Source organism: Hipposideros armiger, unplaced genomic scaffold (genome assembly GCF_001890085.2).
Source record: "Hipposideros armiger isolate ML-2016 unplaced genomic scaffold, ASM189008v1 scaffold_579, whole genome shotgun sequence".
NCBI lineage: Eukaryota > Metazoa > Chordata > Mammalia > Chiroptera > Hipposideridae > Hipposideros > Hipposideros armiger.
The window spans coordinates 168301-183625 of NW_017731929.1; the positions used below are offsets into that span (position 1 = coordinate 168301).

The 15325-nt window shown below is 35.6% G+C and overlaps 1 protein-coding gene across 1 annotated transcript in view; it reads left to right on the top strand.

The window, feature by feature from the left end:
- TMEM232 (transmembrane protein 232) overlaps positions 1-15325 on the top strand; it is a gene marked incomplete at its 5' end in the record, with an annotated part of 164157 nt that overhangs the window by 27617 nt on the left and 121215 nt on the right. The window contains 3 exons of the mRNA XM_019624105.1: positions 47-146; positions 2421-2587; positions 10203-10357. Of these exons, the coding sequence (XP_019479650.1) occupies positions 47-146; positions 2421-2587; positions 10203-10357 (422 nt within the window). The remainder of the gene's footprint in view (positions 1-46; positions 147-2420; positions 2588-10202; positions 10358-15325) is intronic.

Below are 15325 nucleotides of genomic sequence, written 5' to 3' on the forward strand. Positions count from 1 at the left end.
TTATTGATGCGACATAAAAACGCTTTTCCTCTTTCTCTTTTGACAGATTTGCTATTTGGTCTTCTTACGACTTTTTATATATTTCCTGCATGGTCACCTAGAAAGTTTTAAACAACATTTACTTAGGCTTCAACCGTATTTATACGGTAGGCTATCTTTTGTTTTCTACACTTATAAATGTTATATGTTATAGTTTGAGAAGCTCAGACTATCACTATAAAGAGCATAAGCTGTATTTTATTTTTCATGAAAGGTAATAGGCGCAGAATTGAAGAGCACAGCTTCTGAACCAGATTGCCATGGGTTTTACTTTTAAGTTTCCTACTTAACTAAATTTAGGGCCTTGCCTGACTCTCATCTGTAATAGTACCTACCTCTCTGGATTTAAGAGAGTGAAATTCATATTTTAGTAAGGTAATGATAACAGCATGGAGATGCTGGACTGGAGTAAGGAGGGGGTTCAGTTAGCTATGCCATTTGTATAGGCAAGAGATGTGAAATATATGAACTATTAAAATGAGACTAGAATAGAATAGTTCGGATAAGTGTTTAGGGCAAAAAAGACACTGGACTTGGTTGTCAGCTGGATCTAGTCTACATAAGGAAAGTGAAGAATCCAGGAGGAATCTTAAGTTTTACATATTGACTAATAGTGTCAAGATAATGGTGCTCTAAACTGAGAAAAGTTTGGAGAAACGTTGGCCATATTGGTTTTGAAGTTTGCTCAGGTACAGATGCTCAGCAAGCAGTTGGCAACATAGGTTTGGAACTATGGACATAAAGGAAGCCTGGGATTCACTTATTTCATGGATATTAACATGAATGATTTGATAGTCGTCTATGTTAATATGGCTGAGATAATCTGGATGGAGGGGAGGGGAGGTGGTGGTGGGTATAAATTAATTCTAGGAATAGAGTCTTGGGGAAAATAAACATTTACTAGATTATAGGAACAGACATCAGTAAAGGAAAATTAAGGGAAATAGGAGGAAGTGATGACAAAAATCCGAAGAGGCGAGGTTCAAGATCAACATTATCAGGAACGGTAGAAGTATTAAATAGCAGGAGGTCTGAAAGTAATGAGTTTGTGCAATCGGAAGGTCACTGTTGAACTTCGGAGCATCCTAAGTGGAGAGGTGAAAGCACAATTCAAATCGAACATAAACAAAGAGTGAAGGGAAAGTTTAAGCGTAAGACAAAGATGGTGAGCTATTTAAAACAGCTTAACTATAAAGGGAAGGAGAAATAATAGTTGGGATGGAAAAACAAGGTCCAAAGTATAGACAAGTAGTATCTTATAGGATAAGAGATGAAGAGACTCAAGATACAAGAAAGGGGATAGTATTTGATAGAAAAAGTCATGGAGAAAGGAATAGAAGGTGATCGTGGGAGTGTTTTGGAGACTGACCAATATGCATCACTGCAAGTATTGACAGGGCGTGAAGCCAAGACAAGGCTGCCGACTGGCAGAACAGGAATTCTTGTTTATCATATCATTTCTTTAGCTTTGTCGTTACATTACCAATCCCTTCTTAAACTCCTCACAGTGTTTGGCAGAGTGACACATCCAATATTCAGATGATGGTGGCAAATAAATTTTGAAAAATTATTTGAATAAAACCTGAAGTTCTCACACTAGCCTGTTATTGTGGATATACACGTATCCCAAGAAAGCTCACACCTTTGTTTCATATAAGGATTAAATCCCCAGTTTTTTCCCTTTTATCAGATGCTGTTAAGTAGAGCCTTACTTAAGCTACATCTCTCTCTTCAGCAACAGACTGATTCCTGCCTAAGCTATTAGCTGCTGCTACTTATCCATATAGCCATCCAGTAGAATATTGGTTATTACTAATTTTTCCACTGTGTCACTAGACTAAAACTCAAAGATTGTCTAAAAGTTTGTGAAAAGAACATCACAAAGATGGTTCTGTTAAATATTGCATAGTCTTATGTTAAATGACATAATTGTTGCTATATTTTAAATATATACTCTTAAAAATTAATAACAGTTTGAAAAGGAATAAAAATGGAGAATGTTGGGTTAAAAGCAATGACTTGTTTGTAGGGTTACAATTTTAAAGTACCCGTATAGTATCTATTATACCTTTATTTATTTTCAGATGAAAGTTTCCGAGCATTGTTGTGCAGTAACTATACTTAACTGGGCATTCGGTGATTATGGAATTGCTGTTCTGAATTATATAAACCCTTATCTATTAATTATTCACCTTGTAGTTTCCTATTACACCACCAGGGGTCACACCTAGCATTATAAATCTTGACTAGATGGGGGAAACGTACAGCAGCTTCAGCGTCGAAGTACTGAATTTAATTATATTTTAATAACTAAAAGACAAATGGAATACTATGCAAGATATTAATGAAATATTTCTCACAAATTTTTATTCTTACAATAGCACTTTCTTTCTCTGGAGAATCATATTACACGTATCCAAATATCTTTTCAAATGTGCAATTTGTTCTGAAAACCATGGAAATTATATGCAAAAGAGAATTATTATCGGGATCAATTTTTAGCCCTGTGGAAAACAAGAGACGACATGAGAACATAGATTCGGATATGGTGAGTCTATCCTAATGCATGATGAGTCAGATAAGATTACTATGATTAAATAATCGTGCTTACCAATTCAGTGAACATTGCTGAAGATCAGCTGAGCTGCAGGAGTGAACAGCAAACACTAAATTCATGCAACCATATGCACATTTCCTGGATTAATAGGATTAGTAGTAGGCATTAATATGTACGACTACTATTTTAAATAGAGTAATGCCATAAAACCTTCTTCCTTATAGAGTCCATCTCAGCTATTTAATTGAAAATTACAACATAATTTAGTTTGACTTATAAATGAACATTTTAAGATATTACATTTTTATTGAACAGAAAGTATGCAAAGTGCAGGCTATTAATGAGAGCAAGTGTAATATTTTTATGCTTCCATAATTCATGCATAGTAACATTTAACATGCTATTAAAATCACTGAAAAAATTTAAATGTTTCAAAATCGAGGAATTAAAATAATCCCTTATATATGAAAAATCTTTTTATTTCTAACTCAGGTATTAGTGATTAATATTAGAAAAAACTCGCTGCCTCAATTATATAATTGGTATGGAATAAACTATTATGCAAATATATTATGCAAACAGAGATACAGTGAGCCATATAATTTGTTCATATACCTTATAGGCTGATGTACTTCAAAAGACAAGCTTTAATCTGTGGGGTTCATAATGCTTTATTTCCTTTTCTTACCTATATTCCAAAAGACAGCAGTGAACTCTTTGAAACTTTGATTCTTTTATTTTTTGTCATATATTTATTATTTCATAGTTTATAAAGAGAAAATTTGTTTTTCCGATAATTTTTAAAAAGGAAAAAAATATGTTTAACATAATGCAAGTTGAAACAACTAAGGAAATTTAAGGAAGATTCTCTTTAAAGAGTTTTATCTGAGTTGCCTCATAGTTTTCCCATGCTTCCTTTGGGACCTTTCTAAAACTAAAATGTAAGTATATAAGGAAAAACATTTAACCATATCTGTTTTTAATCTTTCTAGGTGTTAGTGTTTTCTCTTTGACTCATTCCTTGGTGAACCATTTATATAAAGAGTGATGAACCTGTTGGTTATAATTATTAATGAACACAAATTGATTCATGCATAAAAGGGATCTTGCTTTTAAGTTTAAAAATGTTTTAACAATAAATATATAATCTAAGATACTGAGCAACAGAAAGAGCATTAATCATGAAGAGGGAAGACCTGCTCACCAACGGGCCTTGTGATCCGGGGGAGATCCGTTAAACCTTCAAATCCCCGTTTGCGTATCTTTAAAAAAGGCATCACCTCACATTGTAAGGTATAAAAATGTTAAATCACTACATGGTGCACCTGAAACTAATATAACTAATATATAATATTGTGTACCAACTATATTTAAAACATGATATATGCAGCGTTCTTAACTTTTTCTGAGTTGCTTAATATAAACTTTACTTTTGAGACATGTTATTTATGAAGTAAAGCTGATTTTGCATTACTGACCTTCCCCCCAAAAAGACGTCACCATATTGGTCATCATCATCAACATCATCATCATCATCATCATCATTGTCATTTTTGCCCTAACTAATCTGCAGGGTTGTTGTGAAGATTGCAATAAAAGCATGTGCCTTGTAAATTATTAAATGCCATGCAGATGTAAATAATGGATGTTGGAAAATATATTTAGGAACTCACTTTTACTTAGGCAGTTAAATACAATAATTTTCATCTAAGGACATGATTATGCTGACTACATGATTGTTCAAAACTATGTAGTTAATTGTGCTTAAGTTAATATAGTGGTTTGAGTGTTTTTCCTTTAAACAACTAAGATACTGTGAAATCTTCATGACATGAGTGTCTGGTTATGAGGCTGGCAACCTTCAATGTTGATTCTGCTTCTCTTTAAGAATCAATCTTTTTGTCATGCTTGGTGTATGAGGTCTGACAATTAAGTTTGTGAACTCATCCTAGAAAAAGTGGTACATATCTCATTGCTGAATATCACTATGGTCACCTTTGAAGTACTCCCCTTGGGAAGCTATGCACTGATGCCAGCTCCTAGTCCACCCTTCAAAGCAATTTTGGAACTCTTTTTCTGGAATGGCCATCAGAGCTGTTGTCGTATTACCTTTGATGTCCTGAATGTCGTAAAAACGTCTCCCTTTCAATATTTCCTTTATTTTAGGGTAAAGAAAGAAGTCTTTGGGGGCCAGATCAGGTGAGTAGGGAGGGTGTTCCAATACAGTTGTTTGTTTACTGCCTAAAAAAATCCCTCACAGGCAGTGCTGTGTGAGGTGGTGCATTGTCGTGAGGCCAAGAGCCATGAATTGGCGAAAAGTTCAGGTTGTCTAACTTTTTCATGCAGCCTTTTCAGCACTTCCAAATAGTAAACTTGGTTAACTGTTTGTCCAGTTGGTGCATATTCATAATGAGTAATCCCTCTGATATTAAAAAAAGGTTAGCAACATTGTTGCAATAAGTTCCCGAACTTAATTGTCTGACCTTGTACAAATACAGCAAGGAAATGGAAGCTTACGGCTATACAACTTGGCTTAAACTGGAAGGAGCGAAAATGTCAACAGGTGAAAAGAATGTATCTCCTCAGGGTGGGAAAAGTCACTAAGTTTCTGTGCCTTTTTCCACTTTTTAGAAATAAGGGCATAGTTTCAATCTTTTCTAAATTCTATGTCAGCTCTATACATGTGATTCTGTGAAGGGATTATAACGGATTTTAGTCTATCAGATTTATTGCTCTTTTTGTCCTCCCACTAGCTCATAATATAAAGAACATAAAAGGTAGTGTAGCTGCCATGCTTATAAAATGGCTGGCCGAACTAGCTGGTTCAGTGCTTGATTACATGTTTAAATGTTGCTGCCATTTTCAGCCCAATTTCTCCAGTGTTAATCTCAGCCAGCCTCTCCAGTTTAGTTGAGTATTTATCCATTCAATACTTTCCTCTCTCACCTTCTGGGGGGAAAAAAGGAGAAAAAAGACAGAGATGAAAATATAAAAGATACATTTGTATTCATTCTCTCTCCCTTCTTTATTATTGGTATGCTATTGTAGATGATTTGTGAATTTATTCCTACAGCCTTTACCCTTCAATAATGCTAAAAGGTCCATGACATATTTTGGCCACTGTAAAATATTTTATTTTTAATATATTTATAAACATTGGAGCATACAGATACTTATTTAACTTGTTTTCAAAGTATTGCTATAAAATTGCTGAAAATAAAAAGAATTCTGTAGGATATACACATTAAGATACATACAAAAATGGGTGCTGGTTCTATTTAAGAATGGGACATTTCCTTTGTCTGTTTCTGGAACCCATTTCTCCTTCTAATATCCTTTTAAGCTGAGTCAGACAGAGGGTTTTCATTGACTTTGACAAATGGTACACTTTAATTAGCTCTGTGTTGCAGAGCCAGACCACTGGGTTGAGTTTTCCACTCTGTTCTGTGCTCACTAGCAAAACTGAATTTGCTAAGCACACTTGTCGTATGATAATAACAGAGTTCTTTGGAGAAGGTAAATTCAAACTCAACTAAAATGCTATAGACCCTGTAGAGAATAGCTGCGGCTGTCCTAAAGTACAAATGCTTTGCTGAAAACTGGGAAACACAGAGTTTACATTCAAATGTGATTAGCAATCTCATCCTCTAATGCTTTAAGTACTCAGTAAACCAAAGGCATTATCTAAATTTGGGACACTGTGTGCTGTACAGTAATTGTAAATGGTTACTAGGAACTGAATTAGACTGAGACACAGGTTCTTTAAGATCAGGAGCATTATCCTGTGCTTCATGTCCTATTATCCAAGTAACACCTTTGTATTGAGAAGTCCTTTCATGGCAATGTCAACCATCCCGAAAATGACTAAAAACAAGAATGAAAGTCAAAACCCTGTCTCTGAGCAACCAAAACACAGCCCCATGCTTTAAAGCTCACTTCTGTTATAAAAGACCTTGGACAGACTCTCAGAGCGTGTGTACTCATTTGCATAAAATTCAAGCTTGATGTAGTTATCTGAATTCTCAGCCAACAGAAGATTAACAACACTCTTGAAAGTAGGCTTCTCAAAGTAGGCATCCTGCAAGCTGGCACAGAGAACTTGTTGGAGGAGGTAATCTTGAGGATGTGACCGAGAGTTGACCTTCCAGCTGGCCCCAGGCAATTGGAGCCTTCTCAGCCCCTCCTCTATCCTTGGAATGTTTATTCTCCTCACCATTGCCGCAGTGGGAGCCAATTTTAAAGGACACACATAGAGAGAGCAACGTGTTGTTGAGACCATCTGAATGGTATAGGTGGCTGACCCAGTTAAGGCGTCTATATAAATGAAGATTCTGTCAGGCGGGTGCGGAGATCTATCCTTCTGGCCATTGAAGACAAGCCTCATAAGTGAGTTTCCTTGCATATGAAGCCTACCTACCAATCAGGAGTGGTCTGCCTCTTTCTTAGGTCTCTCGTGCCCTCCATGTACTGGGGGCGAGTTTTCAAACCAACATAGCCCAAAGCTGGACAGGACAGCAAGGTGAGAGATGAAAGAACTATGGGAAGTGGTCATAAAGACAAAAAATAGGAAGAATGGAATGCAGAAGGAGGGAAAGAAGGAAGAAATGGAGGGAGGGAGTGAGGGAGGGAAAAAGGAGGGAGGGAAGGAAGGAAAAGGAAAAAAAGAAAATGTTCTCCGGGAGTCATTTAATGCAGTCCTCTGTGCTTTTCAAACTATCTTGTGGTAAAAAGATCCCTCTTTTTTTTTTTTTTAATTTCCAAACTGTCACAGATTGTTGTAATCTACAATTTGGTAACTACAATAATAATGAATTACTGAAAACAAAACATAAAAATGCAAGCATTAATTTTTTTTGTTATTACTCTGAAAATATATCAAATTAACCCTGCCAAATTGTTATAAAAGTTTCTCAATATGTATTTTTTATTTCCATTCTAGTTAGCAGTTTGCAGATGGCACTTATCTGCCAACCACACCTTGAGTGAGACTCATTTAGTGTAAAGGCAAAGAACTCTATACCACCTAATAGCTTTGGTCTGTTATGCTGATGTGGTACATGATGATTGTATTAAATCACATAATCATCATTATTCTGTTAATTCATTCAAGTTTGGTAAATATATTTTTTTCTTTTGAGAAAAAGCAGGGAAGAAACTTTACCAAAATGTCCATGCAAATGCTTGAAATGTATAAAATGCATGAAGATAAGTGATAAACCTCACTTAACCTGGAACCATTCACAGGTGTGGCAGGTTCATTTGCCCTTGATGCCAATGCCCATTGCCAAAGGCCACCAGAAATACATGTGCAGTTAAACAAAGTGGGCTTAGTATTTGTTGCAGAGAGTGAACATGCGCCCAAGGCGCTGGGGGATATCTCCATCTGAGGATGTAAGAAAGCATTTCTCATTGGATTTGGACTGTAATAGACAGGGATTCTCTCTAGATTTGATACTGCCAGAAAGTAAGAGCAATTCTGTGATTGGGTATTTTGTAGGTGACGCAGTGACTTTTGCCTGTGCTTTGACAAAATTATCACGTGGCTTAATTTGTTATTTATCGTGGTCTCAGAGGAACGGTGTCAGAGGTTGATATTCTGTGAGTTTATATCCAACAGAAGAACAAAATGACCTGGTTGTGAGTGTCAGAGCAGCTTGTAATAATATTGATGTCAAATCAGTTCCAGACACCTGACGCTGCTTCTTTTCTTTCTCAATGATGAGTAAAAATGGCATCATATAAAACGGAAAATAAAACTTCAATCTTGTTCATCGTTCAAATCTTGACCTTTTCTTTACTGAATGCTTTTGGGAATTTTCTCTGGTGATGGTACATAAGTTTGTTAACAGGAATATCTGACCTAACTGCTGAGTAGTCTATGTAGCCATGCAATGTACACTATTAAAAAAAAGTGTTGATTGTTTTAAATTAATTAGTCAAGTCAACCACAAGTTTCATAATATCTCTACTTATATATATCTTTTGAATAAGTTTGCAACATGAGGGCTGTCAGGCATCCAGAGCAATTTGAGAAAAGAATTTCATTTTTTTTTTTCTTAAAGATTTTATTGGGGAACTGGGGAAGGGGAACAGACAAGTTGCTGTCCTTTTGCTCCTCAGTCTAGTTGTGGAGGATGTCACTTCACTGGCCCATGTTGGCACCATCATTGCGCTCTTCCCGGGTGAGGCAGTCGCTCACCGGCCATCAGATGGTTGCTCATGGTGGCTCAAGGCAGCTCACGCCCGCTGCCGGCCAGCCTCACTGCAGCGTACACCATCGCTGGTGACTCACTGCAGCCCAGCTCCAGGCCAAGCTGTTGCTCACCATCTCAGCTGCAGAGGGCGCAGTGTCACTGGCCCTCATATGTGGGATCTGAACCGGGGCTCTGCTGCCCAGAGCTGGCGTCCCAAGCCAACTCCTAACCAATGTGCCACTCGGCCGGCCCAAGAATTTCATTTTTTATGGATTACATTTTTTGGGGGTGGGCTCAACCATGAAGCAGAAAATTGAGTTATTTGGAGAGAATATTTGCATTTATTGATGTCAGTACATCTCAGTCTGATATCTTACATTATTTTAGAATAAAACTTTTCTATGGAATATTCTAACATTCTAAATAATGACTTGTTTCCGTTTGTTTTTCTAAATCATTGTTCCCCAGAGCCCATAGCCTTGTGCAAAGACTTTATCTTAACTCATGTCTTTATCTCCAGTGTTTGAGTTCCTGACAGAAAGTAGATTGATAACATCTGTGGGACTTAACTAAATGGTTTACTAGAAACTTAAAATGTCTTAGTTTAAAATTCATTACGAACTCCTGGCCTTCTATCTTAAGAGTACTCAACATGAAAATTATCTGTAAATTGTAGTCTTGATGTTGTTCTATATAAGAAATGAGAATTATAAAGTCCTTTGGAACCTCTTTCAGTGTTTCTTTTGAGAATAAAAGAGTACAACATCAGCTAAGTTAGCAATCTGAGTATATACCTTAGGATGTGTATTTGAATCTTTACTCTTGACAAAAATTCAATGAAAATGAAATCTTATCATTGTCTAACAGTAATATCAGGTCCCTTTATACCAATTACTTTAGTAGACCGATTAAATCTATAAAACTGTTAACTCTAAGAAAAACGATCTAATATAACAGACCATTTGTGTTCTGAATTTATAAGATTTTAAAATACAGCTAGGCATGTATTTTGGTCCTTAAAGTGGAACCACATTTTAAAACCTAATTTGCTGTTTGATCATTATTCAGACTTTCCTCTGTCCCCTCCTCCTTTGGTGTCATGGAGAACTAGGAGCCTGCAGAGCATAATTGTGTCCAGCAGTTATACCTTAAGGAATACAGAATTTTGTCGTATTGTAGAACTGAAGTCTTTGAACATCAGGTTCCTATGTGAAACTATATTAAGACCTCAAGTTCGAGTTAACTTACAAAGTATATATACTTACAAGAATATATTTGAGTACATTGCTCCAGTTGGTGCAATATGAACTGTAAGAAAATATGCATTTTCATTTGTATATTTAAAGTTTATTTTTATGTTTATTCAAGTCAAAGAACTCTTTCTCAGATATATTTTTATATTTTAATTCCAGGAACATTCACAATTTAATCAGGAAGGATATGAAATTAACCACCTGCTGTGGCACTGTGTTGCTGCCTGGACCTGTGTTCAGAAGAATAGTCCTCAGTTGAATAAGGTGCTTGAGCATCTCATCTGTCATAAAACACAGCTTCAAAAGAAATGCTGGTAAGAGGGATCCTATAAATCCAAAGTAACTCATGGAGAAACCTTTGTGTTTAAATGTTAAATAACCTTTGTACTTAAATGTTAATCACACCTTAGTTGACTATGAAAAAAATTTATAATCTCAGTTCTAAAGGCAAGGGTAATTTATATATTTTTTTGTATTAGTTCATTTCATCAATAAATTGTTCCTATCTATTTTTCTTTTTAGCTAGGCAAGCATGAATATATTACACAGTTTGTCTTTATTAAATGACATTTATTATTGATAAGTTCATTTCCATGTTTAAAACATTTTTTATTTTCCAAGTTGTTAAACAATGACAGTGAAGTACAGTTTATTATCTTGGAGGAACTTGACTAAGATTCTGTTTCTTTATGCCTTATTTGTAGTGTATAACAAAAATGAATCGACTGATAAGTGTTAGTTTCCTCTTGTATATATGTTAATTTGAGGAGGGAAAAAAGGAGTCTTATATTACTCAAAAGAGGGCATGGGTTCAATGGAGGAAAAAAAAATTTAAAAGAGTATTTCTGAGGAAATTGATCAGAGACATTCCTTTCCAATATTTGAAGGCAATCAGAGTTTGAATTCTTTTTCCAGCACTAACAATAATAATAACAGCCTGCTGTGCCATAGCAAGTTGCAAATTCAATTGTCATGTATTTTTATTACTATTGGTTCCAGATTTTAAGCTTCTGGCAACCCACTCTGCACCAATGGTCTTTGTATTGTAAATTATAAGAATCTGGAACATTTCTTGTGAGTGAAACCTGTTTTCCCAGTTTCATTTGGAAGTTTTCGGGATCCCAGATCAAGTAAAGATTTTTGGAGGATGGCTTAGAGCTTGCCTAATTTCCTAGAAATAGCCTAGTTTAGAATAAGGCTTATCAAGAACTTACTCTGTCTCATGGTCAAGGGGAGCAACCTGCTCAGTATTGCAGTTAACAAAGATCATGATACTTTTACCTTTTCAAAGTAAAGATAGTATCTTTAAGTAGAAAAATCACAATGCAAGTAGAATATATCTGTTATAGCAATAATACAGAATATAATTTTGATATGTATATATTAATATAGAGCTGATAAATACAAGAAAAGTTCAAGAGTTTTATTGGTGAAAATTAGGCTGTTCTGAAAGCCATGGTGATTCTTTCAGGACACTCTTTTTTTCATTCTTTCTTTTTTTTTAATTAAAATTTATAGGGGGTGACAACAGTTAGTAATATTACATAGGTTTCAAGTGTACAATTCTGTATACATCATCTATCACATTGTGTGCTCATCACCCAGAGTCAGTTCTCCTTCCATCACCATATATTTAACTCCCTTTACCCTCATCTACCATCTCCCTCCCCCCTTACCCTCTGGTAACCACTAAACTATTGTCTATAAGTTTTTGTTCCTTTATTTGTTTGTCTTGTTCCTTTGTTGTTTTCAGTTTTCTATCCCGCATATCAGTGAAATCATATGGTTCCCAACTTTTTCTGTCTGACTTATTTTGCTTATAATCTAAAGATTATTATGTTGCTGCAAATGACACTATTTCATCTTTTCTTATGGTGGAATATATGTGCTCCAATGTTCATTGCAGCTTTATTTACAGTGACCAAGACATGGAAACAACTAAAATGTTCTTTGGTAAATGATTAGACAAAGAAGATGTGTTACATATACAAAAAGGACACTCTTATTATAGGAAGTAAGTTGTAGGGGTTTCAGACATACCATTTACCTTTCAAAAGGACAACTAGAGCAACTTTAGGTCTTGGAGGACTCTAACTTGATTTTAAAAGTAACAGAAATCATATTTTAATACATAAAAATAAATATTTCATGACTGTCAAATCTATTTTCAAAGTATTCTAATAATTACCAAATAAACAGCATTTAAATAAACACTGACATAGTAACAGTGACTGATTAAGAATACCTGATCCTGAAAGTCAAGGAATTGTTTTATTAACTAATTTTTAGTTTTACTGTATTGCAGCAACATTGATTTAACTTAATATGTTAATGATTTCTCTTTAAGACATTTATTTATTTATTTATTTATTTATTTATTTATTTATTTATTTATTAGCTGAGCCATCCTGCCACCTGTTGGCAGCTCAGCAGCAGCTCAGCTCAGGCCAGGAATTGAACTGGTGACCCTGTTGCTCAGAGCTTGCACTCTTCGGCAAGCTCTTAACCAACTGAGCCACTTGGCTGGCCCTGTCAGCTATTTTTTTATACTTAGCATTTTATAGATTTGGGCATGTTGGAGATAATACAAAACTTTTTACTTTATGAATGAAGAAACTGAGGTCAAGTTTATTAGGCTTACTAGTGACTGGAGCAAGATTTTAAAGGTCCCAGTGTAGCACTCTTTTCAGTACATCATCCCATTGTCATTTTGGTTGCGTTATTAAGGAAATATTAAGGTGCTTTGAGGCAACTTGTCACTGAGTTCTGACTTACCTTTTTCTGAGAGGACATTGTGGAAATCAATTGAGGAAGGGGATCGCAGTGTTTAGACAATGTTGAATGAAGAGAGGGGTAAATAGAAAAAAATGGTGACACACAGTGACTACTTATAATAGAAAGGAAAACGTAATTGTTTTAAAAAGCACTGTCAGATAATTTTGATTCTGTTTCTTTTTTTTTTCTTTTTTTTTAAGCTGAGCCATCCTGCTACCTGTTGGTAGCTCAGTGGCTGCTCAGCTCCGGCCGGGACTCGAACCACTGTTGCTCAGAGCTGAAACTCTTGAGTGAGCTCTTAACCAACTGAGCCACTTGGCCGGCCCCCTGATTCTATTTCTTATATTTACTGTTTTTTAAAGAAAAGGATTGAATGCTTTTTTTAAAAAATGGATGACTCCAGTAAACAAAAATAATCCACTGACACTAGAGGATTAATGTCTTTTTTAAGTTAGCAATTTGACTAACTTTTCTGTTAGTCAAATTTTCTTTTAGTTATAATTATAACATCATACCAAATATTAAAAAATTAACTTCTCTTCTTACAAAGTATTTAACTTATTTATATAACAGCCTATAGGGCTTTCAAGAAATCATTATTCTAGATAAAACAAACTGTCATATAATTATCAAAATCGCACCAGAAATGCTTTTACATGGTTTCATGTACTTTTAAAATTGGGTATACATGAACAAATAAGAAATGAACTGAATATACTTAGAATGAAATAAAAATATTGAGGCATCTGGTCTTGATAGTAAATTAAGACTTTGTCAGGATTTGCTGAACCAGATAGCTTTAGAATCGTGATACTTGGTAGAGGGTACTTTTGGTTTAGAATCTGAAATTCAATGCCAAGTGACTATTAACAGGAGCAATTTCATTTTCCATGCATATCAGTAAAGTACCATAATAATGAATAAATGTTCAGATATTTAAAATGCAGGGGGAGACCATTGAACTGATTGATTAGAAGAAATTTTGTTAATATTGGCAAAAATTTCTTCTGCCCATACAGGTGAGTGCTCCTTATCTGCCCATTTCTGATGCTATCCATTAGTAGGGAATTTATCCTGTATATGCCTCCTGACTTCTTATAACCCCTTTTATAAAGATCATGTAATATGAAAGGAAATAAATGGAAGCAAGTGATTTCAGCTGAGCCTGGAAAAGAGCAGGCCAGGGTCCATGAAAGGACTCAAAGGACTCGCAGAATTAGAGTAACCTCTGCTCATGGTGGGAGAAGGGAAAAAAAACTGAGGAAAGGAAATGCACTGAAGACAATAAATTATAAAAAGGGGTGAAGAAGTAGAGAAAAAGAAAATGCATGAGCCCCTCCCAGCCGCCAAACACCAACCTTTATCTTGGAAGTTGAGCTGCCTGCCAGGAGCTGCAGATAAGCAACTTTCTGTGAGGCAGATTTCCACTTAATATGTTTAAATTTTACATGATGCTTTATACTCTCAGTGCTCCACCTTGTGTTTGGCCTTTTAGAAACTGCCCCATTTGCTCTGGGGAGATAGCTCAAGCCAGAGCAAAAGGCTTTCTAATCTAACATGAAAATAATGAATGGTGTTTATAATTGAATTATTAGCCAATAAAGACTGCTGAGAAATGCGGTATGACATTTCAGTAGAGCAGTATAACACATAAAATTATATCTCCCAAAGCAAAACAGCCGATTTAATGCACTCCATGAATGGATTCCAAAAAAACTTGACAATTTAAAATTATATCAACATGGCAAGTGTTTCCTAGATGTACAGTATTTGTGCTTGCATTGAAATGAAGGAAGAATCAACTGCTTTGTATGGGTACCAACTCCCCTATTTCTGGCTAGCTCACTGATATCCACATTGTTTATCTCCATGAACCCCAATAATTGCAATAATGTTCATGTGACATTTTCACCAAAAAGACATTCAATCAATTGTTTTTACCCATAATCCTCCACATTGTTCATGAGCTGAGATGTCAATGTTTGTCCGTACTCTTCTGATTCATTTCCTGGGTTTCTTATTGATCCTTTGATCGTCTGAGCTAAAAATAAACATTTAGTTTGTATCAAGGGTAAATATATAAATTTTGCTTTGCTACGTTATAGTGCAGTGACAAAAACATTCAACCTCGAGTCAGAAGACCTGAGTTTTAGTTCTGTCTCTTGCTACCTGTCTAATATTGAGTGTCACTAAACCTCTATGAGCAGAGTCTAGTTAGCAGTTAAATAGAGATATTAGTCATCCAAAGAGCTTTTGAGAGATTTAAATAAGTAGTACAAAAACACTTTTTTTTGTTTGTTTTTTAAAGAATTTTATGGGGAAATTGGGGGGATGGGAACAGACAAGTTGCTGCCATTTTGTTCTTCAGTCTAGTTGTGGAGGACGTTGCTTCACTGGCTGAAGTTGGCACCATCATTGCACTCTTCCCGGGCGAGGCAGATCAGTCACTGGCTTCTGGACGGCTGCTCACTGCGGCTGCTGGCCGCTCACGCTGGCTGCTGGCTACA